This window comes from Athene noctua, chromosome 8 (genome assembly GCF_965140245.1).
Source record: "Athene noctua chromosome 8, bAthNoc1.hap1.1, whole genome shotgun sequence".
Classification (NCBI taxonomy): Eukaryota; Metazoa; Chordata; class Aves; order Strigiformes; family Strigidae; genus Athene; species Athene noctua.
The window spans coordinates 29,573,704-29,600,256 of record NC_134044.1 but is presented as its reverse complement, the minus strand read 5'-3'; the positions used below and the strand labels follow the sequence as shown (position 1 = coordinate 29,600,256).

Below are 26,553 nucleotides of genomic sequence, written 5' to 3'. Positions count from 1 at the left end.
TTTTGGGTCGAGGTCACAGGTCTGGTATTTCCAGCCTCTAATTCACCCTTTGTTGGATCCGTTCACCTCTGACTTCACAAGCTGGAAGCAGAGGGTATGTGGCGGTGAGGCAGCCCGGGTCGTGTTAGGGTAGTGCTGCTGCAGGCACATCCCACGGTTGGATTTGCCTGGGGACAGAATTGTGTCGAGAGACAGACTTTGCCAGGAGGAGAAATCAAAAGCAGAGAAGGGCAGCACGGCTCGGACACCCAGACGGGCCAGGGTGCATGGAGGTGCCCGGCCCACGGACAGGACCGGGGTGGGGTGGGTGGGAGAGCAGCAGCACTGTCCGCTGCGCTGGAAAGGGTGTGGGGGGTTTCACCCCCAGAAAGCAAATAGTGGGGTGCTCTGCTCAGACGCTGTGACCGCCCAGAATACAGACGGGGAAAGCTTTGTTTCACTTGTGCGCAGTTAATGTTGCAAGGGCAAATGACATTTTGAAATTAATAATTTTCCATCTTTCAATCGGAATGTGTCATTCAGCTTTACTTGAATAGTACTTCATCAATTATTTTTCCAACAGATGTTAGGTTATTTTCAGTAGAACTTACAAACTGCTTCAGTCAATCCACAGTCGTCATTTTTCAATTGACTGTTTACCTGACAAATTCATTCCAGTTGTACTTAAAATAAGGTGTTGAAATATACCGTATTTGCTAAGAACAAGAAAGAACACTACAAAAGGTCTAAAAACTCCATTTGCAAGGTGAAAAAGTAGAGAAATGTGTGATTGTTATGTAAACCACGTCAGTAAAAAGCCCCAAGTGCGTCAACGTGTTGGCATTTTCAGGTTATGATTCCAGCAGTGATTTCCAGTGTTCACCAATGCTTTTAAATCAACCTCTCTTCAGTAAAAATCCAGACAAAAAATAATGACGGCAATTGACCTTCATATTGCTAAAGCAGGGCCGCTTACTGTTGGAAAGTAGAGAACAATTTATTGATATGACGTTAATTTTTTTGTTATTCAGCAATGACCTAATGTGGAAGAGGCTGCGCGGCGCTGGCAGCCTGTGTCCTCGCTTCACCTGGGCCCTCATCCCTCAACAGCCAAGTTGTTAATTAGGATGGAGGCTGATGAGACCCCCCCCCCCAGTTTCACTACCTGTCTAATACAGTATGCCAACTTGCTTAAGGCCCAACCCTGCAAGGGAGCCAGCGTGAGATTTTAGGAGGGGTTAAACACCAGCACTGCAGAGCTACACTGGCCAAAGTGACCTGCATTGTAGTGGGTAATCCTGCGTGAAAGTTCATCGGAATCGCTTCTCTGAAGGGAGTAAATGCAGGATGAGCTTTCAGAGTAAGTCTGGTGGTTGTAGGATGCTACAGAAGAGATTTACAGCAGGGAGGGTTTCGGCCATCCGAGCAAACGCAGTGAGATCCCTTCAGCGCAGGGGAGCGAGGCTGGGGACGGGCCTTTCTGTACCTGTCGGGTGCTCTCAGGCTGGCTCCCCTGGGCAGTGTGGTGATGCTTACAGCCTGAGCGCCTGCCTGCAGCCTTCCCTTCTCCGAATGTGCCCGGTTGAGTGTTGTGGCAGCCTGTTACCAGCTCCTGGTTTTAGCTTTGGTCTTAAATTAGCCCCACAGGCTGACAGCGCTCAGCCTATTTTGTGCTGTGAAAAACTGGGGCTGCGTTTCAGCGGCGGGGGGGGGGGAGCTCCAGGTGCCGCAGTATTGCCGAGGATTCCCCAGCTTCTGCTGCTTCCCCATTATGTATGGGACTGCCTTCGAAGTACTATTATTTTAAAAAACAGGCTCTTTGCAGAAGCGGTGGAATTGCAGGCAGGCACAGCTGTGAGTGCAGCTACAGTGCTGTCAAAAGCTGTTGGAGCACCGCGCTGGAAACGAGATGCAGAGCTTAAAGAGGGGAATTAATCACATGTATAATTAAAGTGAGGTGGTCTGAAAATATTTTCTATCTTTTTTTAAAGGGTGTTTTTGGTTTTGCAGGGGATATCTTGTGAATTGTTTGTCACGTCACTCCCGCTCAGCAGGAGCCGTGGCTGTGTGCAGCTGTGATCTGTTAACAGGAGGGCTATCCACGCCCTAAAGCCTCCTCGGAGCTTTAAGGAGGGAAAAGCGCCCTTCCCCTCGGGAAAGTAAGGGATTTAGTATGAAGAGGAGAGACCTTCCCCCTCTCCCCTCCTGCTCCTTGTTCTGGAGCAGCGGCATGGCCGGGGCCACCCCAGCGCTGTGTCCCGCTCGCTGCGCGCTCGAGCTCGCCGTGTCTGGCCTCAGCTTACTCTCCATCTGCAGGTGCGAGCAGCAGGGGATGGCAGCGTCTCTCCCTTAAAGTCACAAAAGCAAGGTTTTATTTTTAAACTGCAGCAATTCAGTTTTAAGTATAGCACCTATAATGGAGAATTCTCCTGCATATTTACACTTGGGCGAGGACGCTAATTATCCAATTTAGATCACCACGCCAACCACCTCCCCTTTCTCGCCAGGTAGAAGAGACTTAAAATGCCACTGCGCTGCAGAAACAAGTGAAAATAGTTACATATGGGGTTTTTTAGTATTTTACATGTATCTACCTTAAACGTTACATTTGATATCTAATAAGAAGACTATGCTTGAGTCAAGGGGACAGCGTGTGGGCAGGCACAGAGCAGTCGCCCTGGGTGGCAGCCACGGAGCCAGGGCTGGGACTCAGGGAAACACCCCTGCAGACAGCCAGGGCGGGTTTCTAAACAGTTTTAAAATACATCAACTGCATAAAAAGTCCGTGATAACATATGTGGTGTCATCCGCCTTGTGGTATTCCCTTTTAAAATTTACCGTAAGTAACGCTGACCCGTTTCAGCAGCTCTGCTGAACAAGGGCCGTGTCCTTTTTGTTTGTTCCACCAGTTTGGATGCAGCGTTTTGACAACTTGCCCGTTTTCTGTCATACCACACCAAAACCAATCAGAAGCCTGAAAATGTTATTAAATATTAATTATGCTGCAGTACATGCATTAAACAGTTGCAGTGGAACCCGATGGATCTTTAGTTTACTGCTCATTTTAATAATTTCCTTGGAAGTGCTGAGTTTGGGAGTGCAGAGGCAAAGGGACTGTTGTTCAGACCGAGTCAGGCGTAGGGCGATTGTACCCTGTGAGCAGAAAGGTTGATAAAAGTAATCCTGGGTACCTGCGGCTTTGTTCGCAGCCACTTGCTTGTTGATGCTGCACAAAGCTGTAATGATAAATAGATTAAATCTTGCATGTGTTTTACTTGACCTTGACATCAAGTCATTTATTTTACTCTTAAAATGTTAGTTGTTATATGCTTGAGTAAGGGTCACACAGATTACTAGAGGTTGTTCTAGCAGGATTTTATGGCTTTAGGAGTTTAGGAAGAGCAGTTTCTGAAGTCCTTGCTAGAAACGTTTTGTAGTTTCTAGTACTGTTGTTACCATGTGCAACCCCCGGGAGATAAGCCACTCTTGGGGGAGGGCGTTTGGTTTGCCTGTATAGGCCTGGAAAAAAGCAATTCCCTCTTGTCCTGCAGTCCTGCTCTGGCTGGGGGGCAGGTGGAGGGTCACTTGGGCAGAAATCCGGTGTTTATCTCAGTCTGCAGAGTTTGTGTGACTTGGGAGTGGCGGAGGTGTAAATATAAATATTGATAAATAGCTACATATAATGTGTATATATGGACACATGTGGATATACAAATATTTGTAATAATGTGAATATCAATCCCAAATTGTATAAAGGATCAGAAACATTAATATTTCCTTAAGCTACCGATGCGTTTGCCAGCAGCTGTGGTGCAGCAAGCGTTCGGGCTGGGTCGGTGCTGCCCAGCCACCGCCTCAGCCCCGTCACGGGCGGGCGCCGGGCGCGGGCGCTGCGCAGGAGGAGGGTGCAGAGAGCGCTGCAGGCCTGGGCGGCCCCGTGCCGCCGATCCTGGAGCTGGGGATCATTCTGCGCTTCCTCTCCTTCCTCCCTCCGCTCCGGGCCGGGGTTGTGCGGTTTGAGCTGCGGGGGACGGCGGGGCGAGGGCTTGCCTGGGCCGCAGCAGGAGGTGCCCTGGTGCCCGGGCGGTGGCGGGGGCAGAGGCCGGGGCACCGTGTCCCCAGCTGGGGCTGGCGGGGTGCCGAGCCCTCCCTGCACAGCCCGGGCAGCTCCCGCAGCCTTCGGGAACAGCGGGGCGGGTTTCACCGCTGCACGCTTTTCTTCCCTTCTGGTTTCATGCTGGGAGTCTGATTACTCGTATTTTCTTTTTTCTTACTATTTTTTTTAAGCCTGTTGAATTTCATGGCAGTACAGCGACGGCTCCTCTGCGTTTCTTCCCGTACAAGCGCCATTAGCGGTGTAAGCCAAAGTGATAAATTAGGGGGTTTGAGACTTTTATCTACAAGATACACACAGAAAGACGTCATTAAGTGGTCACTTCGGTGTGTTTTATGGCTACACTGGCTATGAAAAGTTGCACAAAGGTAATTAAAAAATATAAAACTTGTAGCTGAATCAATTGAATTATTATAACCAAGATCACATCATGCCAAAAAAGTGAGACAAAGCATCTTAGCAAATTCAAATGAGTCAGATTTCTGCTTTTGTCAAGGCACGGTAGGTGCCTGCCAGGGGCAGGGATCGCCGACGCTGTCCGGGGGATGTGCTCCGGGGTGGGATGTGGGGGCTGCTGCTGCGGGGGCACGCGCCCGCGTCCCCGGCAGCCATGGTGCCACCAGCTCCTCTTAGGCCCTGCCACTGTCTGTGGGGTTGAGTTGGGAAACACTTGTTTTGTACTATTTTGGTCACTCCCAAAGTGACCAGGAATAACTGAAAAAAGGACTATTATTATAAAATATAATAATATAAAAATCATAGAAAGACATCCATGATAAAGAAACCAGTGAAAGGTGTTCGGAAATAATTCTGCTCAGCCACTGATGACTTCATTTAGCCGAACAAATCAAAACGATGCGTTGCGACAGCTGCCGCACAGCGTATACGTTCCAGCTGGGCTTATCAGAGCTGGGGTGAGGTGGTCCCGTGGCCTGGCGGCCAGGGTGCAGCCTGACGCTGGAGGGAACCTGCCTGCAGGCAGCGTGTCCCGCAGCCCCGGCTCGCCCGGCCGCCTGAGCCAGGGGTGAGGGGGCAGAGGCAGGGAGGAGGCACGCTGCCCCGGCCCCCTCCTCCTCCCCAGCCCCGAGGGAGACAGCTCTGGGCCAAGAGGGGCTCTGCTTTGGCCAGGCACCTGCACCCCAGGGGCGTGGGGGGAGGCAGGACGGCCTGGGATTGAGGTCTTGGAGAACCAACAGGCTTAAACCAAGCTTGAAACAGCTCCCAGCCAAAGCTGAACTCTGTTCCAGAGCGTGCCCGAGCTTTGATTGGTATTCCTGGAAACTTACCCACATGTACTCAGTGTATCTGCTCAGTGTTTACACTCCTTTAAAAGCAGAAATTATTCGCTTGCTTTCTACTACAGGCCCTTTAATAAGTTTAATAAATAAGTTTATAGTCAGCAATGAAATAGCTGCACTTCCTTGCACCAGGTTTGCTGAGGCACTGTGCAGAGCTGGGTGGGGATGGGATGGGGAGGGGATGGGATGGGATGGGATGAGGATGGGATGGGGAGGGGATGGAGAGGGGATGGGGAGGGGATGGGATGGAGAGGGGATGGGGAGGGGATGGGGATGGGATGGGGATGGGATGGGATGGGATGGGGATGGGATGGGGATGGGGGGGTCCCCCGGGGGTCCCTGGGGCTGCCCGGGAAGCTCCTGCTCCGCAGGAACGTTAATGCTAAAGCCCACTGGCAAATGGAGGAAGGCAAAGACCAGTAAAAGCAAAAGTACGCTGAGTCTCGTTGACTCTGTGAGCTGGCTGGTCCGGGGCTTTGCAGAGGCGAGCGGTCGGGTCAGGAGCAGGGGAAGGTGTCGGTGCCGGCGGCGCGGGGTGTGCGCCCTCCCCGTGCCGGTGTCACTGCCTGCCGCCTTGTCCCTCTGCTCTCCTGGTGGTGTCACGCTCCCCGCTACAAATCCACTCCCCGAGGCTCGCATTTAAGGGCTGAATAAATGCATATTTCATCTACCTAATAAAACCCAGGGCGTTCTTTTGTTGTTGTTAAAAATATTTCCTGCTTTCCTTTGCTAACACTTGGCAGCTGTTGCAGTCCAGGAGAAAACCTTATGGGGAGACAAATTCAAGCTGAACTGAAGTCTCTGGAAAGTTATCCCAATGATTTTTATAATTTTGTTGTTGCTATTCATTAAAAATGTGTTCTCTGTGAGAACTTCATTAATGTCAGTGCTGACAGAAATCTCTGCTGGGCAGCGTGGGGCCATGGCTGCTGGGTGCTGCTTGTGCTTTATTTCATCATCCGTGCTGCAAAATGTGTGTGAGTGTCCGGCACCTCCCGGGGGGCTGGGGGCAGCTGGAGGCTCTTCCCAAAAATCAGCAGGCAGAGGGCCGGGCACTGGTTTGTAAGTGTTGTGAAATGACGAGGGAGAGATGAGGTACACATTTTTTTTATTGCTTATTTTTCTGTTCCTGCCTGCCCGAACTCCAGCAGTGACACCACCCTGGCTCCCACCAGTGCCTGTGACACCTCCTGGCGTGCTCGTGTGGGGCAGTGACATGAGAGAGAAATGTGTGGTCTGGAATGCGCCGGTAGTTTGAAGAGGTTGATTTCTGTAAGTGCTGAGGCAGTCATCCTGGTTATTATTATTATTATTATTACTATTATTATTACTACTGTTACTATTACTATTATTAAATGGTGAAATGTAATCTAACTGGATACATAACACAGATGTAAAAACAAATGGAAGTTTGTAGGAATATAAATGAAGCAAAACTGCTGCAGTTATTAGGAAGGGGAGCAGGCATGTGAGTGGCACCTTCCTGTGGTTCCCTGCAGTTGTTTCTTTTTTCTGCTTGCGATTACCTTAAGCAATACAAACCTCATAATTTACTAATGTCGGTTGTTTTGGCCGATGGGTTACTGGGGTGAGGAGGGGGCAGGGGGACGTTGTTTGCCCCGGCTGGCAGCTGTGGTGCCCGGGGCTGGGGGTGCAGGTGGCTGTGCCCCACAACCCTGGCTCGGCGTGGAGTGTCCCCTCTCGCGGGTCACTTGGTGCTGTGGCCGTGCACCCTGTGCCACACTCCTCAGCCTCAGTGTTTGATAACGGGGATATCCCGCTCAGCACGTTTATTATTGTTTAATAGAAAATCAGCAGTTGTTGATATTTATTCTCATCAGCTGCTGTTTAATCAACCCCTTAGCACATTTTCTGCTGATTTCCCTCTGCAAGCAGGGATTCTGCCGTGGGCGTCTGGTTTCTGCGTGGCTGTACCAACCCCAGCGGCTGCGGGAGAGGTTTACCTCGACCACTGCAGCTCTGTGCTTGGTTGGGTTCTGCCTTACTCATAACTTTCTTTAATTCTTTTGAGGGCTAGTATCTAAATCCGGGGCCGGTGTCATTCTCAGCTGCACGGCCAGTGGAAGCAGGAGGTGGGACCGGCGGGGAGGTGGAATTGGGCTGTCGCTCAGCGGGATGTTTAGGGAGGATTTTCCAGACCAGAGAAGTGTGCTTGGGCACGTCAAAGCGTGACGCTGATAACTGGGGAAACAGATAAGGGCTGAAGGGCAGCTCAAGCTGCTAATGAGGGGAGACATAAACCCTCGCATCCATCACTGCCGGTCTCTGCACCTGCAGCCTCCGGCACTCCGCCTGTCACTGCGTCGCTTGCTGCACTCGAGGGGGAAATGGGTATTTCAAGGGGGAGCATTTGTGTCTCCTGATCCTCTATGGGTTCATCGTAGGCAGCCGGGACAGCGTGCTTGCTCGCGGGGAAGCCCGACCACGGTGGTGCCAGGAATGTGGTTATTCCACGTAGAAACAAGAGCCTGCTGCATTTTGCCATGCCGTGGTGTATTCTCATCTTATGCCTGAAAACCATTTACAAAACCAGAAATACACAGATGACTTTCCTCTTTTTTACTCCGGCATGAAGCATCGATTATCCTGTCTCAGCAGTTGCCCTTCTGCGGGTGCTCTGGAGCTGGTTGGCTTTGCCAGTTGTGCCAGTGCTGTGAGGAGCAGCAGAGGAGCAGCCACACTGCAGCTACATCCCTCGGAGTTGTCCCCTCGGAGCAACATCACCACGGGACGGGAGGTGCGGACCAGCGAGGCTGAGGGCAGCTCCTGTTTTGATCAGCTGAACTGGACTTTGGGCTGGAGCCCCGAGTGCCCCCGTCCCTCCGCGGTTGGGAGAGTCGCTGGTTTGAAGTCAAGAGCTGAGTGTGCCAAGGGCCAGCCCTGCCCGGGCCTGCACAGGGATCGGGGGCACTGGTGACAGGGCTGTTGGCCTGGATTTTAATAAGATTTGGAAAAGCTTAATCGAAAAAAATAGAGATTTGGTTTAAAGGATGGATCCTCAGGATGGTTTGTGCAAGTATAAAATGGGGTATTTCCATCCTGGGATGGATACGTGTGTACTTCTCACGTGAAAGCCCGTGCGCTCGCTGGGATGGAGCGCTCGCTGCTCACGGGTGTGATCTCCCCTCCCGCGGCAGTCTGGTCCCTGTGCTCACATGGCTCCTGAGCGGCTCACGACGAAGCTCAACGTGTTCAGTGAGCGGCGGGTTTGGCCAGCTCAGCCTCCCGAGGAACCTCAGGGCTGCATCAGGGTGAAAGATGCTCACACCCTCTTGGACCGCCCTTGGGAAGTGAAAACTGAGCTCCTCATGCATCTGGAGTGTGCGGTTTTGGACAAAAGAAATCCATCACGGCTGTTTCCCCCTGAAAAAGAACTTGATTTCATTTTCAGCCTTCACCTTAAGGAGAAAAAGTGTGTCTGCAGAGGGTGCGAGCACCAGCTCATGTGCTGCCATCAGCATCCCCGTGCTGCAGCCCAGGCCCGGAGAGATATGAGGGGTCTTCATGGGGCCAGCGCCCTCCCCTCCTGCCTCAGAAGACGTGCATTTGCCAACAGCAGGCGTCTGGTCACAAGTGAAAATTATTTGGGAGGTTCCAAGCCCGGGCCAACTCCTTGGCAGGCTGTCGGCCTGTGGGCAGGGACAGTGCCCGAGGGTTTGTTAGCGAGCATCGCTCCCAGCCGGTGGGTTTGGCACTGAACCAGGTTACGGTGTTGGACCAGCGCTGGGGAGAGGCACCTGCAGTCCCACAGCAACGGGGGACGGTTGGCCCTGCGCCGGGGCAGCACTGGACCTGGCAGAGCCGAGGGGCAGCGACTCTCCTCCGGTGTGTGCTGGGCTGGGTCTGCAAATGGGCCATGCAGCGACGTCGGGCACTGCCTCAGTGATCGTGGTCCTGCCTCTGGATCCCTGCCCGGCGTCGGAGCCGCAAGCGTAGCCCTTGACTCACCGGGACGGCAGTTTGTGTGCTTCGGGTCAGTAAAATAGGTCCAGTGACTCTTTATAAAGTTTGTCTGAGTGTGTGCTTGGCAGGCCAGCTACTACAACAAAGCGTGTGCAAACAGTTTATTTTTAAAAAGCAAACCGTAGCTTACGTGTAGTTAAATGTTTTCCCGTAAAACACATGGGCATCAGTATAAATAGTTTTACCATTTACAGGCAATATTCGGATTTTACATAACAGCCATCTTCCTGCTTGGGTTTTAGCACACCGCGCTCTCCGCTGTCGGAAGGAATTTATACTCCCTCAAAGAGGGAGGTGTTTGCATGTTTGTTTTGGATCAAAACCATTTAATCTGTTACAGCTGTGCCGCTCTGTGCCGTTTGGCGTGGCTGCCGGTTTGCCAGCGCTGGCTCACGCGGGTGCCGGCGGGTCGGGGACCCGCAGCACGGGGGGACCAGCTGCGCCGGGGCAGAGCCCCCCGGCTGAGCGGAGGCGGCGGCGGCTGCAGCCCTTCTGTGTCGTGGCACATTCAGAATAGCCAAAAGTGGTTGGCTTAATTACATCAGTCATTAATAATTGTTAAGTAGTAGCAGGGCGGTGTTTGTGCAGCTGGGATGTGCAGCACTCAGAGCAGTCTCTGCTGGCCATGGGAAGCTTTTTCTTTTGGTTTTAGGAGGAGCCCTGTTAAATGTTAGAGGGTTATAGGTCTGATCTTGAGAAGCAGCTCGGTAACTGACGGCACAGAAATGCTGTGGTGGGTCCGCCGTGACGTTGCAGGTGGCTCAGGGCCGCGGTAGCTGCCGAGGGCTGTCAGCAGTGACTGCAGCCTGCTTCTGCTCGGGGCTTTTGTGCGTAAAACCAGGGTTCGTGGCATCCTCTGGTGTGTCTCGCTGATTTAAGGGGAGCGATGACGACAGCAGCGCTGCATGCGGATCACGTGTTTCACAAAACCACCTGAGGAGAAACTGCTCAGAACCCAGAGCTACTCCACTGGTATTTCTCTCACTTCGGTTTTATTTTGGAATAAGCAAGAGGAGAGTTTGGGCCGCAGTTTGCGTGTCCCTGCGGCACTGGGGGGTTGTTCTTACCCGTTGCCCATGAGGTGCCCCCACACCCCCTCCAGCGAGGCGGGGGCCCGGCGCTGGCTGCAGCTCCTCGCGCCCACCCTGCCCAGCCGGCACGGGCACCCCGCTTCCCTCTCTGCATCTCAAGCCCTGTTGCTAAGCAACAGTTTTAAATCGGAGAATTAATTTGGCTCCAGGACATCCCGAGCAGCAACGTCTGCTAAAAATTTCAGTCAAAAGGTGGATGCATCAGTCCTGTGCTTAGGTTGTGTGGATAGGTGACGGTCCCTTCTTGTGGACTCTGTTAGCCAAGGGGGTCGGGGGGGCGGCCGCTCTCCCGGCGGGGCAGTGCTGCGGGGATGCAGGTGAGTGTCTCGGCTCTCGGGTCGGGGCGAGCAAGCCCCCCAGGCTCCGTGGCCGGTGCTGTTGCCCCCCTCCCTGGGGTGCAGAGCCCCGCGCTGCCCCTCGCGCCGTGCCAGCAGCTCTGCCCACAGCGCAGGCGGCCATGGGAAGGGGCAGGGGGCTTATTCCAAGGACTCTGGGGGAAGAGCCAGGGTTTATTCCAGTAACGTCTCCACACGCAGCGAGTGGCACGTTGGTGCTCTCGGTTCTCCTCTGCCCCTGGGCTTCTAGGGTGATATTTTAACGGTCCGGTGTTGGGGGCTTGATGAAAAACAAGCAGCTTCCCTGTTTGCTTTTGCGAGCAGTAGTTCTTGTATAAACACGCGCAGAGCGGTGTGGAAGTGCTCAGTGACTGGGGTTGTGCTACTGCAGTGGTATAAAAATAGCATAAATAAACAGACCCAGCAGGCTGGCGCAGCTTAGTTTTAAGACTTTCCCAGACCAGCTGCATTTATGAAACTAGTCCATACAGACGTATTTACTTCAGACCCGCGGAGGGTGGTCAGTGCTGCCTAATGCCAGCAGCATAAGAAAAGCTCCGTGTGGAGGCAGGCGGCTCGCCCTGCCCGGAGGAAGGGCTCAGTGCCGGAGCGGGGGCAGTGGCACACCGGCTCGCTGGGTCTGTTTTCTCTGGGTTTTTACCGCTGCAGAAGGATAACCTTAACCAGCGCCGGCAGGATGGCTGTGCTCAGTGTGCGCTCCCCAGTGTTTATCAGACGACAGCAGCAATGTGATCTTCATTTAGTCTCTGTCCATTCAAAGTTCTGCATTTCTGCCTCGGCTGTGCCCAGTCTGGTGTTTGCTGATGCTCCCACAGCAGCTCTGCTGCCAGCGGGGCCCCTCTCCAAGGGTGCAGGCACCCAGCACTGCCCGTCTGCGCACCGCTGACCCTGCGGACGGAAATGCGGACGCGGTGTCACCTCTCTGCCCTCTCCTGCTGTGCAAGCAGGCTCCCCCCGGCCGCGGGTCCCCTCGCAGCCCAGGACCCAGCCGGATGCCCCAGGGGTACAGATGACAGTTACACCTTCCGTTACTGGGAACAGAGCGTTTGCCGGGCACGGAGGGTTTTGGCCGGGGCGGTGGCAAGCGTGGGGGCTGTCACAGCACCCCGGGGCTGCCGGGGGGGTCACGCTTCTCTGCCGGGCAGCGGCGTGGCTGCATGGAGGGCTCTGCAGCACACTCAGCTCAAATTATCTTCTTGTTAATTAGTTATCGACGTCTGCTGGTATTTCCATTAAATATTCCCTCAGGAAAATGTAAAAATTGTTAGTACCCATATTATCTAAGCTGTAACTGCAGCGGGTGAAGGAGTTTGTAATCTCAGAAGGGAATCCCAAGAACACTTTTTCATTATTAAACATACAGTCAGGGAATTTTCTGGAAGGCAGTTATTTTCAGAGAGCAAGAATTGCTGTTGTATTTCTAACATTTAGTGTGGGATATGAAAAACAGGGTGCGCTTCACGGGAAAACGGTGGTGTAGAGAAGATGATGGTGGTGACCTCACAGAAATGGATTCATTTCTCGCTCATCTGTGTGAAGTTTTAAATATCTATGTGTAACATTGAAATACAACATGTTTGTCAAATTATCCCAGTTTTGTAGAATACTCATGCTGTATTTTCAGAATGCAGAATTTTTGGGTTTTTTTTCCAAGACGGGATTGACTGTGGTTTCTTTTTTGCCTGAGTTTTGCATGTTTCCTCTTCCACAATCCTGCACATATTCACGTGGTGCGTGGGTTAGAACAAAAACTCGAGATTAGCAATAACCACTTTTTTAAGGTATGTTTTGGCATCTATTTTTTATTTCTTAGAAGCTGTGCATGGCTCCAAAAGCCGTGTTTGATGGCCTCCACATAGCATCCCGGTGTCCCTGGCCCTCCGGGGTCGCCCACCCCACGCCGGCTCCTCACGCAGAGTGGCAGCTCCCGCTCTTGGGCAGTTGCTGGCTTTGCAGCTGCTCCCAGTTTGGCTTTTTATTTTCACTTCCCCAGATGCCATGGTTTTGGCTGGGATGCCAGCCCAGCCTCCCTGGAGCATTGCTGGCAGAGCCAGCGGCGAGTCTGCCCGTGCCCTGGGAGTGCAGGACTCAGCCCTGAGTGGCGGGGGGCGGGTGGCAGATGGGGACCCCGGGGTGTTCTCGGGTGGAGGTGCAGCACGTGCCAGCCCCGGGGCGCGGAAGCTGCAGCCGCTGAGCGTGGCACGCAGGCGTGAGAAGGGCTCTCGGAGACGCTGCTGGGAGGAGGAGCAGTGCAGAAGGCAAGGCACAGGTAGATCAGCTTGCAAACAAATGTCTTTTGGCGCTGCCCTTGCCAGCCCTCGCTGTTGCATGGTGTTTACATCAGGCAGGTCCTGGGAGGTGGGCCTGATCCAGCAGGCAGTGGGGATGGACAGATGGACAGAGCCCCCGGGGTGATGCTGGGCTTGGGCCCCCCACAGTTCCCCCCCAGGTCAGCGTGTGCTTGCCATGCACTCAGATCAGTGACCTGTAGATATTTCACAGGGGCACGGGAGGTGCTGGGGGCCGAGCAGGAGGCGTCACCCTTGCTGCCCCTGCCCTGACAGGAGCCAGACCCACAACTCGCACTGGGCGGGTGTGGAGGCACCTCCCGGGACCCCACACAGGTCCCTGGGTGAGCGAGTGCCACCGGCTCCTCTGTCCCAAACCCCACCGCCCACTTTTGCCAGGGCTAGACAGCTTGAAATACTGCAGACGTCCTGCTGCCCTGATTGAATGACGGTCAGGCTGGCGGCTCCCTTCAGCCTGGGCGCTCTGCCTGAGCCTTGTTGATACGATGGCTGGAGAAAAACATCATGTGAGAGCAGCCCGCGCCTCCTCCCGCCCCGGCGTTCCTGCTGGGAGGAGGCCGAGGCGCCCGCCTGCCCCCGGCTCTGCGGGCGCGTTCGCCAGCCGGGCACGCGTGAGGCTGACGGCAGCGCGCGGGGCCGCTGCTCCGGGCTCTGCTACCCTGAGGGTGCTGGTTAGTGGCAGCAGGGGCACGGGTGGGGAGCGTGTCCGTGCCTGGCTGAAGAGCAGGCCTCAGGAGCGTTTTTAATGAGTTTTAGCAGGATTCTGGTAAAACCCTACCAGCATGCTGGTACAGCATTTCAGGATGCTGCCAGCGTGCTCAGTTTCCACTTCTGCAAGTTTACTTGCCTGTCATATTCATTCTTTTACGACTGCAAAAACAGCGAAGGATTCAGAAGAGGTTCAGAGATACGAAAATCTGGCTTAAACTTTGTTGGCTGAAGTTACCAGATTCTAGCGAAAAGGTAATTAAGCAGCTCCTTGCTCGCAGTGTAAAGGAGATGAATGCAGTCTGAATTCTTGTTTGAGACTTTTGACAGGGTTCTCAGCCTTCAGTTTCTGATTCCTGGGCGCTCTGTGGACCGTTTCTGAAGGTCCATGGAATATTATAAAGACAAGAAACCCTGTTCCCAGTCAGAGAAGTCTGCATTTCTTTTGGACAATTTGCTAGAATCTGAAAATTCAGAAAGGTTGAAATGCTGCACTAGACTCCAAGACAGCATACAAACATGATGTAAACTTCCAGATAGCAGGTGATGATAACTAGGCATAAGCACAGTTTAGCTGGGAACGTGGTATATTCTTTCAGTCTTTAACTCAGAGTAAATTGTCTGTCTTAAAGATCAGCTGCTAAGCGAGTGGAAATTATGACCTTGCTGGGGAAGCAGCGGAGGGGGCTCCTTGTTTCCCAGGAGCCCCAGGACATCTCCTTAGGTCACTGGAGTGGTTTCTTCTGGCCTTGAAGCATTTGAGTCTGCGAAGTACGTTAAGTGCTCGGGATGTACAACACGTACTGCCAGACTTTGGATCCGGTCTGGAGCAGCCTAAACCCCACCACTGAAATAAGGACATAGATTTTAATCTGCCTTTCGAAATCAGGTTTGTTAATTGCTCCTCTCTGATTCCAGCAACACATGTTGTAGTTTCATGTTACTCATTTAGCAGTAATTAAGTCTGATTTTTACACTCCACTAATGTAAGATATCATCTTCCAGGCAGCTAGTAAATGTGTAATTTTGCCCTGTGTTACTTAGTGGTAGCAACAGTTAATATGGGTTTTAGTATCAAGAGAAAAATTGCCATAAATAAAGCTGTTGGGAAGCGCTTGCCTTTTACCTGCCAGGTCATGTCACTGCAAAATGCTTCGGGGGGGTGGGGGGTGCTGAAATGAGGTTGGTTTATTTGTGTAAAACGGCCTAAAGGCTGGCCTGTGTTGTCAGGGTGGCACTGCCCGAGGGCATGGCGGGGCGGTGGGTGAATGTCCCGGGCAGTGGGTGTCTGTCCCCGGACGGAGGGTGTCTGTCCCCGGATGGAGGGTGTCTGTCCCAGACGGAGGGTGTCTGTCCCCGGGCAGTGGGTGTCTGTCCCCGGGCGGAGGGTGTCTGTCCCCGGGCGGAGGGTGTCTGTCCCCGGGCGGAGGGTGTCTGTCCCGGGCGGTGGGTGTCTGTCCCCGGGCGGAGGGCGGCTGCACAGCTCCCGCTGGGGTCCCGCCGGCCCAGCCCTGGTGCTGGGTGCTGGCATGGGTCCCCCCGGCCACGGCCGGGTGCAGCCACGCCGGGTGGTGCTGGAGGGGAGCAGCACCCTGCACATGCCTAGATACACGTATAGGTACGGATATATGTGCTCACATGTCTATGTGTACATACACACACATAGAAATACACTCTCAGAAGCACAGTGGCTAAAATTCGTGCACCGTAAACACCAATTCCTGTTGCCACCATCAGTTTGTCTTTTTTTATGAATCGTTAATGGTTGTTACTGAGGTATCCTGATCCTTATTTGCAGTAGGAAACTCCATTCCCCTGTCAAAATATTTTCTCAGGCTGCACATGTTTTCCCCCCGTCTTATCTGTAGCACAGTTGTGCTTCTGGCTTTTGTGCATCCTCTGGCCCTGCCGGGGTCGCATTCGGAGCTGGGGAGATTGGCTCGCGGGGCTTCGCCGTTCCCTTCCGCGTGTCCGCTCTGCCGAGGACGGCCCGTGGCACCCCCAGTCCTCGGGGCTGCCGAGGGGGAGGGCAGAGGGCCCAGGGGAGCCCCCCGGCTCCTGCCACGGCCCAGAAGGCCGGCGGCTGCAGCCGGGGGGACCGTTCCTCTGCGCCTTCCCGCGGGGCTGCGGCGGCCGCGGGCTCGGCGGCGGTGGCTGCGTGGGCTGGACGGGGTGGTGTGACAGAAGGTGTGCTCCAGCCAGGGCAGCGTGCGCGGGCATCGGGGACGGGCGCTCGGGAAGGTGAACTTTCGTTGCTGTTGGTCGCAGGAGCCGTCCTCACACCCGTAGGGCTTTCTGTGGTCTTGGTGTGTAGCCTGAGGAGACCCACAGAGCGTGTGTGTGTGCGTCAGGTCTGTCTCCTGCGCAGGGATCGCTCAGATGTCAGTGGAATAATGGTGAAAATGAGTTTTAAGAACTTCAGACTGCCAGCAGGAGAGATGGGTTGGGAGGGGGACACCAGCAAACTGTTTATCCCAGCCTTAAGGGGAGACCAAAGTCATCACACAAATTAGACTTCTGGCAGATCTTATAACAAGAATACATCGTGAATTTCTGAGCAAAATTGCAGTATAAGGTCAAACTATATTGAATTAACGTTTCACGATAAAAAAGGTTTCTTACATAAATTAAGGCTGTCTTTCGCCTTGTCACTGTTTCTGTTTGGATTTATTTCAAAGATGAATGAGTAAAGGAAAAAAAATGTAATTTAAGGAATCTGTTTTTTCCCAGACAAGGATTCAATTTTTCTTTTTAGTTGTTTGGGGATTTTTTTATTGTTACCATCGCTTTAGTGAAAGTACGGGCTCCAGTGTTACAGTTTTAAAGAGCAGTTAGTGTGTCAAACTTCTCCATTAATGAATTTGCATTTCCTGGAGCCTCCTGGCATGCGAATCCCAGCTCATGAGAAGGGGGGGTTCTCCTCCCCGACCTTCCTCTGCTGCACAGTGTGTCTGGGCGGCCACGCACGCAGCGCCCATCGCTCTGCCTGGGCCTCATGTTCTAGAGGTTTTTACAGCGGGGGCACAGCTGGGGGGACCTGGGGCTAGTTTTCAGAAGTGACCACCGTACCCAGCTGCCCATGGCCCTGGGACCCCGCTCCCAGCTGGGACCCCAACGGGTGGGGGCGCCCAGAGCAAGAGGCTGTGCTGAGGGGGTGCACCAAGAGGGTGGTTGTACGTGTGGAGCTGGTTCCCTTGGTCACGGGGAGGTACAGTGGGGGCTGGATCTAGAATTGTTATACGTAGAATTACTTTTTATTCTTTCTTGCTCTGGATGGTTGTCAAATTGATGAATGCCCTTTCATCCAAATAAAATTAGTGCATGAAATTTGTTGTTTACCGCATCTGAATTTAATGAAAAATTCAGTAACGAGTCAATCCCAATTTTCTTGTTTGCTTTGCTCAACTACAGTAAAAATGCATCATACGTGAGAGGTTTCCTCCAAAGAGGCTGTACTCCAGCTCAGTGAAAGTGCAGAACTGCTGGTGCTGGTTCCTGGCGTTAACAGTACTTGGGCCACACGTCCTGCTGTGCGCTCAGCGCTGCGTGTGCCACTGAGCCTTCAGCATTTTCTGGGTGGCCCTCGAGCCTTCATGGGCTCACCCTGGAGCCAGACCGTGTTCCTTTCGCTGGCTTTCGGGCTCTGCAGCTTCCCGGAGGCAGGTCTGGGCCATGCCGAGTCCCCGTGGGTGCAGCTTCCCCTGAGCAAAAACGTGTGTCCAAAGAGGATGGGCAGGCTGGGCTTTGGGAACCACTGGTGTAAGCTGCCTCCAGCAAACTTTTAAAAGAAAGAGTGGGGTTTAGAGTTATACTGCAGAAATACATAGTTTAGAAAACCAAAGCAAGCAGCTGATACAGCCTGCCAGGTTGCCCTGGTCAGCCCGATGGCCTGGAGGAGCAGCTGGGGGGTTCCTCCTAGGTCTCTGTTTTAGCCGATGACGCGAGGAACGAGGAGACGCCTGCAGCTTCTAACCCAGTTGTGCCGGTTCTCTTCTTCAGGGTCGATGTTCAAGGGAAAACTGCAAATACCTTCACCCGCCACCGCACTTAAAAACGCAGCTGGAGATAAATGGACGCAATAACCTGATTCAGCAGAAGAATATGGCCATGCTGGCCCAGCAGATGCAGCTCGCCAACGCCATGATGCCCGGAGCCCCCTTACAGCCTGTGGTACGTGCGCTTCTGGGCTTGGCTCAGTGAGTACAGGGACTTGGGCCTGGAGGAGTTAGCAGGGGCTCACACGCTGGAAAAGCCCCCAGACCTCGCTAACTGCTGGAGAAATCAAACACGATCAGTGCTGGTCTGTATGTCTTCACACTGCTTCATGCTCCCTTGCTTGCAGTAATACTGCTAATTTAATTAATCCGGTTAATCTTTTGTTAATGTAATTCATTTTTTGCTACATATTTCTTAAAATTAAGAAAGGGAATGACCTCTTTTACCATCGCATTTTTATAAATAGATGTTTCCCTTGCAATTTCTTGCGCTCTAGGAAGTTCCTGGGTTTGAGAAGGTTCCCACTGGATGTTTCCCGTTCACTCAGGGGAAGCTTCCCAGGGAATTACTTGCTGGAACTGGACTTCGGTTTTCACAGCACATCATCAGGCAGAGCAGAAAGCTTGCCCTGGGTGATGTATGGCTCCTGTCAGCCAGACCTGCAGGATCCACAGCTCAGGTTTGGCAGGAAGCAGTACAGATAATCACACTTTCTGCAGAAAGCCAAGGGGTGAGAGAAGGAGAATCTGTCAGAACCTCTCATCTGGTCGTGGTGAAGTGTGATCGTGTGTTGCATCATACCAGTTCCTCCTGTGCCGTAGTAAGCAGGCACAGCACCGCGTTCCACAGAGTTGAATGCCGTGGCTGAGTTTCTTGCTCCGTTTCGGCAAATGTAACAGGGATTGGCACCAGCCCACCGTGCACATACGCATTTGGGAGCTGAATGCCCTGTGCCAGATCCAGAGAGGTGAGCTGAGCTGACCTTTGGGTAAATTTGGCTCAGAACCCTTTTGATATAAATTTCTAGCTCAGACATTAGAGGGTACTGATTAATGTATGAGTGAGACTGGCGCTGTTTAATGTATGAGCATGGCTGATACGTTCTGCATAAAAAGGCAAACAATGCTCCCTGGCTGAATCTCTCTCTTTCAATGGGTAAAATGGCAGAAAAGGAGAACAGAAGTTGAAAAATATATATAAAATAAATATATCTGCATTCGCACTTCTCTGACAGTTCTTTTACTCCTTTCTTGCTGGCATGGGTAGAATTTAGGGAGTTTAATTTACCTCTAGATATCTTCCATTAGGAAAGCTATATTCACTGTTAGATGAGTTCTTCAGCTTTTATTTCAGAAAACATAGTGACAGTTAATACTCTTCAAAATATAGCTGAATCCTTAGGAAAAGTAATCTCAGCAGAAAGGACTCTCGTGCTTGGTCCAAATGGTTGTTTGGCCCCACCTTTTGTGGGTCTGCAGAATACCAGTAAATATTTTGTAGCTTATTTGATTCAGTTAATACAACTGTTTCTCTCCCACAGAGCTTTATGCCTCGGCTGTTTCAAGAAAAAGTGTATGTAGGGGAGAAAAGCAGAAAACGTTGTGGTCGGATTGTCACAGTAAATTGACTTCAGTGCCTGTTAGCACAGCAAGATACCGCACTTTGTTTTCTGCCTTTTGATTGGCTTTTCTTTAAATAAAATCCCCGGTGGCACGGAGGCAAGGCGAGGAGCTGAGGCAGTGGCAGTGCTGGCCTCGGGGCCCGGAGCTGCGCCCCACAGCTCCCTGCTCCCCTCCCGCAGCCGCAGCTCCCGCGTGGCGCTCGGACCCCAAGCAGGTCTGGGGGTCTGTGCAGCCCGGCGGCTCGCAGGCAGGCTGGATTTTACGTGCTGTAACTCCAGAGCCACCTCAGAAGGATTTTTCAGTTCAGCAGCTCAAAACAGACGTGTGCACAGGCCACAATTTTATTTTTATTTCCTGATTTGAGTACAGTGGTACAGCATTAGTGCCAGCAAATTCATATTTGTGACTAAGAGAAAGCTTAAATCAAAATGCAGCCAACAGCAAGAACCGTTGCTTAAAATATTCTTCCCTGTTAACCTGTTTGTCTGTTTGTTTCATGAATTGTAGCCAAATACTCTCTCAGGTTTATACAAAGCAGTGTGTAGGCACACACCAACATTTGGGTAAACATGAAAAAAATACTAATGGAGTCCTTTGGATTAACGTTCCTCTTTAACATAAAGAGAGGCTAGTGTGAGGGTAACATTTAAATCAAATTTAAATTCTTCTTTATGCCACACTCCCACTGTCCCTAATGAGCAAAATTTAAGTCATTATATTCTGAAGTGCAGCACAAACCTCCTGCCCGTGCCTGGGCCATTTCTGCGTGCATCGCTTGAGTTCAGACCTCACAGACTCTGCATTTTCAGAATTCAGCTCCGTTCAATAGGAGGATTCACAGCAAGGCCCAGTGGCTGTCCCAGCAATAATGTTTCCAAATGGATTTCATCCTACTAATTTGGCCTTAAAATTACTTCATTTTTTAGCCCAGTTGAAATGGATGTTATTTCAGGGTGTTCTAGCAAGTGATTTTTATCATCCCATCTAGCGATGCTTCAGTCAGTTTGTTTTGGTTTACAAAAATCAATACCCTGTGCTTTAATAAAAGTAAGTGAACTAACTTAATGAGAGACTCTGATTTAGTAAGTAAAGCAGTAGGATCCTTTCACTCATATTTCTGTTTGATAAAGATTTCAATTATCTTAGTTGCAAGTAATGGACTTTTCCCATCTTCCCTTTCTAGTCCACTCTTCTATCTGTCTTTAGCTGGCACTTGATTTCAGATGGTGAGTGGGACTGTGTGTCCTGCTACCTGCAAGCACTGAGATCCTGAGGAAGAGCTCAGCCTGCTCAGGTCAGCTCTGCCCTCCTTGCTTCTAAGCCAGTGTGGGGCAGTTGGGCTCAGCTAGACCACGGCATTGGTTGGCATCAGCTGGTACCCGGGCATCAGTGGGTGATGCTGTGCTGTTTCACAATAGCAATGTCAGACCCTGGATTTGCCTTTTCCAAGTCACATTTTGTATGAAAAGCACTAATTAGAAGCGGGAAGTTGTAGATGCAAGACCAGAAGAGCAGAGATGGATGGTGAAGGTGGCTGGAGCCTGGGGGTGCCTTCCTCAGGAGCACAGGGAGCCCCGAGGCTGCTGTGCTGCTCAGGCCTGAGCCGCGGGGCCGTTCGTGGGGTGGGCAGTGCCACAGAGGGGATCTGCTGGGCGCTGCGGGTACAAACCTGCAGCAGAACCAGGCCCCAGACCTTCCTGCGGGGTGTTTGTCGTTCAGGAGCAGCTGCGGGCCCTCCGTGGATGCGGTACCCACCTGCGCTTCCCTCAGCGTCCAGGTGCTGGGTCAGTGACTGTGAAAAGATGTGTTCAATGGGTCCAGCTCCTGCCCTGTGGGCAGCTGATATTTTGGGGCTGGAGCACTGGCAGAGAGCCCGCCTGTCAGTCAGTCTGTCTGTCTGTCCCGAGAGGAACCGTGGCCCCGCTGCGTTGCAGAGACCAGTTTCCAAAGGTGCCCCTGTGCCTCCTTGCCAGTCGATGGAGCCTGTTAGCGAGCAGTGCCCCGGAAAGGCAGTCCCGCGGGGGTCAGACCTGCGGCTCAGGGTCACGTTGCTGGTGCACAGGCGTTTTTAGAGCAGAATTATTCAGTAGAGGAGACAACATGGGTTAGGGAGCATCTGGCAGCAGGGAGCTGCATCCAGGGCTGTGTCCTCCTTCACCTCTGTAGATCTGCTGATCTCCAGGAGCTGTGTATTTTATTTTTTTTTTCTGTTCTGCATGAGGCACAGCATGGTAGGGCCCGAACTGCAAGGCCAGTCAGTAGTTGTATGGTTTGGTCTTGGTGATAGAGAAATACTTCCTCTGCTTCTAGAGACAGGGAAGTGAAAGCTCGCTGGAAAACAAGTGGGCAGTGAACAGCAGAGAGGAGCCCAGCAGCTCAGGCTGACCTGTCCCTCCTGCGTGGCATCGAGGTCCCAGTTCTGACCAGTTTGCAGTTACAGGGGAGCCTGGGCTGAGCCTGGGCTGATGCTCACTGGTGGCAGGGTGTGCTTGGGGTGACCCTCAGGGCAGTGCTGGGGTGGCTGGGGACGGTCCCTGCGAGCCCCAGGCTGTGCCACGTGTCCTCCGAGGCCTCCGTGCTGCCAGGAATCTTTTTGGGGTGCAGGAGTGTTGGGGTTTGTGCCCTGGCAGCCTCCTGCTCCTGCTGTGTGCTGCCCAGGAGCACGGCTCAGAGCCTGGGCTAATACCACCGCAGGGCAGGTTTTTGTCTCCTCAGTTACATGTGTACAGCACATCCGCTTTCAGAATAGGATGAAGCGGCTTTGACAAAATGTGCTAGTATTTTGCAGGGATCTAAAGGCCTCAGGATATTTATATTAGTACAAAATTATCTCAGCAGAAAATAAATGGGATAGTCTTTTATTTACTGTACAGTGAGTATATTGGGCTGAGATCAAACATTGCTATCTCTTAAGTTACACACTAACAGCCTGGTTTGTAGTTTTATTTTTAATGTTCTTTATTACATAGCTGATAACACAGTAATGAAAAGTGCAGTTAATTAGTACTGTATTTAAGAGTAATATTTTATTTCCTGTAAAATCTTCCTGGTCTTCATTCACGTGGATGAAAAACCAGAGATGTTAAATTACTCCCATTTACACAACTTTCAGCAACTTTCAGTCTTTTTTTCTTCAGTAATCTCTGCATGTGTTTTTGTCCAGTGTTTCAAATGGACTTGTTCCTCACTTCCAAAAGGTTCAGTCATTTCCTCAGGAATACAAAAACATGTGGGGTTATATGCTGTCTGGCTTAAATAGATATGAAACAGAGAAAAGAGACGTGTTAACTTTGTAGTTGTTTTTCCCTCTAAAAAATAGTTTGGAAGAAAAATCTGAATGCCTTGAGTAACTGCTTTATTTAGATACTAAACACTCCAGACTTAATTTTATTTGGCAATTACACTGGTCGCGCAGTGCCTTTGCATTCAGTGGGGCAAAGGAGTTATTTAATCTTTACTGCAGTGTAACAGCTCCACATTTGGTCTTACAGCATTATTTGTTCTTCTACATCCAATTATCTTCACAACATGTGATAAGCCCACAAGGGCATCTGACTCTTTCTTTTTTTAAAACAAGCAAACAAACAAACAAAATGGTATTTGCATGCTCACTCTCTCTCTGGCTCAGTGTTTTAGTCTAAACAAAGCATATCCTTGATGCAGTGTATTTCTTTCTGAATATCTGCATGGACAGCCTGTTTAATTTTGTAAAAATAAATGATTATGGTTGTCTGGTTTTGTTCCTGTGTTAATCCTCTGTAATTTCTGAACCAGTGCTGGCTGTCATCAGGGTCAGAAAGGTGTTTTATCTGCGCCTGAAGTTGAGTGTGGTGTGACCGTCTGTCAGGGCTCTCATGCAGGTGCCTTTTTCCCCAAGAGCGGGTGTTCAGACACGTTTTGGACGTGCCCGGTGGACTTGCTCCTGTGGCCGTGAGGTTACGGTGGCGTTGCTCAAGGGCAGATCAGATGAGAGTTTGCTCAAGAGCTGCGGTGGCACAGGGGAGGCTGGGGCAGGAGGACCAGGGGGGCTGGCGGGTGACGCCTGCCCTCACGGACTCGCTCGTGTGTGACGTTTGCGCGGGTGTTCTCGTGTTCTTCCACAGACACGACAAATGCTTCTTTCCCACTAGTAACAGAAACTCACTGCCGTCGTGCTTCGAGGTGACAGCCAAAAAGTTATTATGCTGACGACATAGCAAGTATAAATATTTAAAGTGCCGTTCTTCTTTTCTCTGATTGCAGCCGATGTTTTCTGTCGCACCGAGCTTAGCCACCAACGCATCAGCCGCCTTCAACCCCTACCTGGGGCCTGTGTCCCCGGGCCTGGTCCCAGCGGAGATCCTGCCCACCGCCCCCATGCTGGTGACAGGGAACCCCGGTGTCCCGGTTCCTGCCGCTGCCGCTGCCGCTGCCCAGAAGCTGATGAGGACAGACAGGCTGGAGGTAGGAGCCAATATGTGTAACTTAGTCTCATGAGTTGTATTATTTATTATGTCTCCAAGATATAAAATATTTTTCTTGAGAAAGAAAATAATTCAGGTTTCACTTCAGCTGATAGAGTCGTATCTGGGTGACCGGTAAGGATGAGTGATCATACAGTAAGTTAGCGCTTGGGGTTCTGCTGCTGACAATCCGTTGGAGAAAGAAACAGAAATATGGAGCCCTTTTAGGAACAACCATGGCAGCAGCAAGAGCGCCTCGAAACTGTGTCAGTGTGTGCCCAGAGGGTGTCGGCTGAGGGGTGCGTGGGCAGCGGGAGCGGGCCAGGGGCAGGGGCCAGGCTGCCTGGGTGGGAGCTGGCGCTCAGCCTCTCCTCCTGTCGCTGCGCACAGATGGTGCCGGCGCTCCCGCGCCCGGCTTATCAGCCTCGCTACAACCCTGACAAGTGTTGGTGCTCTCGAGCTGGTAACTCTCCCTTGCCCTGAATCTTTCTTATCTGAAAGGCCTGACAGTGTTTTCGGCACCTTATCGGCGCTGCGGCAGCGTGGGCAGCGAGCCACTGCCGTGCCGTGCCGCCGGCTGCTGACGCTTGGAGCGCGGCCTCGAGCGGGTGTTCGCAGCCCCGCTCGGGTCCGGCGGTTAGAAGGTGGTGATGGGAGAGGCTGAGCAGGCGGGGTGATCCGCTGTCCCCCCGTTTCCCTGGTGGACATGGCGGTGTGTCGGCTCTCCCTGCACGTGGTGCTGCTTTCCCCATCCGGCGCTGCGCGGCAGCTCTGCTGGGCGCTGGGGGGAGCCGAGCTGTGCCGCAGCCCCGGCCGGCAGCCTCAGCCCTCCTGCTCGGCCCCCGGCCCCCAGCCCCGCGGCCAGCGCGCAGCGGGAGCATCCCTGCGGCTTTGGGGTGCCCGGTGCTGCGAGATCTCTGCGTGCGGAGGGCGTGCCGGGGGTGCATGGCTGGTTCTGCTCTTGGGCATGGGCCCCGGCCTCAGGGAGTGCAGCGGGAGGAGCAAGAAGGATCCCTTGTTTTAAAACACAGCCAGCTGTACTTGTAATGTTTTTCTTTCTGCCCACACATCTGGGGATTAATTCACCTTACAAGGAAAATTAATTCCGTTTTCCCAGTTGTGTCTCTAGCTGACGAGCTGCCGCTCGGAAGGCTGCGGGCTGGGAGGAGTGTGGAGGGTCATCTGGCAGCGAGCGTTTCCTGCTGCCGCTGTCACTATTCTCAGAGCTCACATCACCACAGGTTCCCCTTCTGCGGGATCACATCATTTCCCTTTTTAGACATGTTTTCTCCGAGGAGAGCGTTCCCCAAAGCACGCTCAGGTTACAGGAGAGGCAGCCGCACCGAGCCCAGAGCTGGCACACGGGTGCCTGTTTGGAATCACCGAGGGATGTTTTTTCTCTGAGGACTCTATTTTATGATGGATACCTGCCAGAGGTGGATTAAAACCAAAATTCAATCAGACAAATTCATAAACAAGTCACGCTAGATTCGGAAGCGAGTACCCAGAGGAGGATGCTGATGGCGGGGAGCAGTGCCGAGGTCGCCTGCGGTGTTGTGCTTCCATGCGCGTGGCGGGGGCGTGTGGGGGTCAGAGCCTTTCTGTTGGTGAGGGGGAGCGGGGCGCACCCGAAGGCCCCGAGCGCCAGCTCTGCCCGTGGGCAGGGAAGCCCTGGGGGGGCTGCATGGGGGCACCCCTTCACGTGCTGACTCTAGGGCAGAGCTTGTGCTGGCCAAAGCGCACGGGGAGCTTGTGAAATCTGGGACTTCAGTGCGCGGGGTCTGGTCCTGCAGAGGCTTGCATTCTCTTTACGTAGCTATTTAGAGAAGTGATACGCTGCTGAGCCACCCTCCTCTGCGCGAGAGGGAGTTGTGAGAGTGTTACTCGCACAAAATACCCAGGGGCACAGTCTGCAGTAAAAAACATTTTTATCAATTAGGAAAAGCCAGCAAAAAACCATCTGAAATCAGTACAATTTTGAAAAAAAGGCCGAGTGGGTTTGCTTTGAACTTGTATGGAAAGGAAGATGATAGCTAGGTTGGAACCCCCTGAAGACAAGTGCTGAGGCTCCGAGGAGAGTCTCTCCCGTCCCCTCTCCCGGAGAACCAGCTCGGCACGGCCCCCGCGGAGCAGGGAACGCTGGCGGTGCGGGGCCGCCCTCCCAGCCGGGGCAGGGCACGCGCTTCCCAGCCGTGCTCTCGGCCAGCCCGTCAGCACCCAGCACCTTTCTGCTGTAACTGCTTTTGTCTGGGTGGGCTCCGCTCCCAGGAGGTGTCCTGGTCCTCCTTGTCCCTTCTCATCCTTGTCCCAGCCCTGCCTCCCTGCAGGGCCCTTCCCTTGGCTCTGCTCTGGCCGTCGTGACACGTAGATCCACCTTCTTCTACCCTTTAAGCTGTTTAGGTTTTGCTTTTAATTTTGACAGGGATCAGGAGCACATCCAGGTTGACCCATCGACTGCAATTCCACACCACGCTGCTGTCTTACAAAATTAGTATCTATTGGGGAAGGGGGTGGCTTTTCCTTCTCCTTTTTTCCTTTCAGCAAATGCGGTTTAAATAGTGAAATATGTAGGTGAGAAGATAATTTGCTAGTGCTTTCCAGCGTATTGGTCATTTAATCTGGAGTATCCAAATTTACTATACAAGTACCAAATG

General features: G+C 52.5%; 1 protein-coding gene across 8 annotated transcripts in view; it reads left to right on the top strand.

The window, feature by feature from the left end:
• Positions 1–26,553, top strand: part of MBNL1 (muscleblind like splicing regulator 1) — a 93,538-nt gene that overhangs the window by 46,587 nt on the left and 20,398 nt on the right. For all 8 annotated transcript variants that reach the window (XM_074912019.1, XM_074912018.1, XM_074912016.1 and 5 more), the window contains 2 exons: positions 17,839–18,009; positions 23,700–23,900. In XM_074912019.1, coding sequence (XP_074768120.1) covers positions 17,941–18,009; positions 23,700–23,900 — 270 coding nt within the window. In that variant the 5' untranslated portion in view covers positions 17,839–17,940. The remainder of the gene's footprint in view (positions 1–17,838; positions 18,010–23,699; positions 23,901–26,553) is intronic.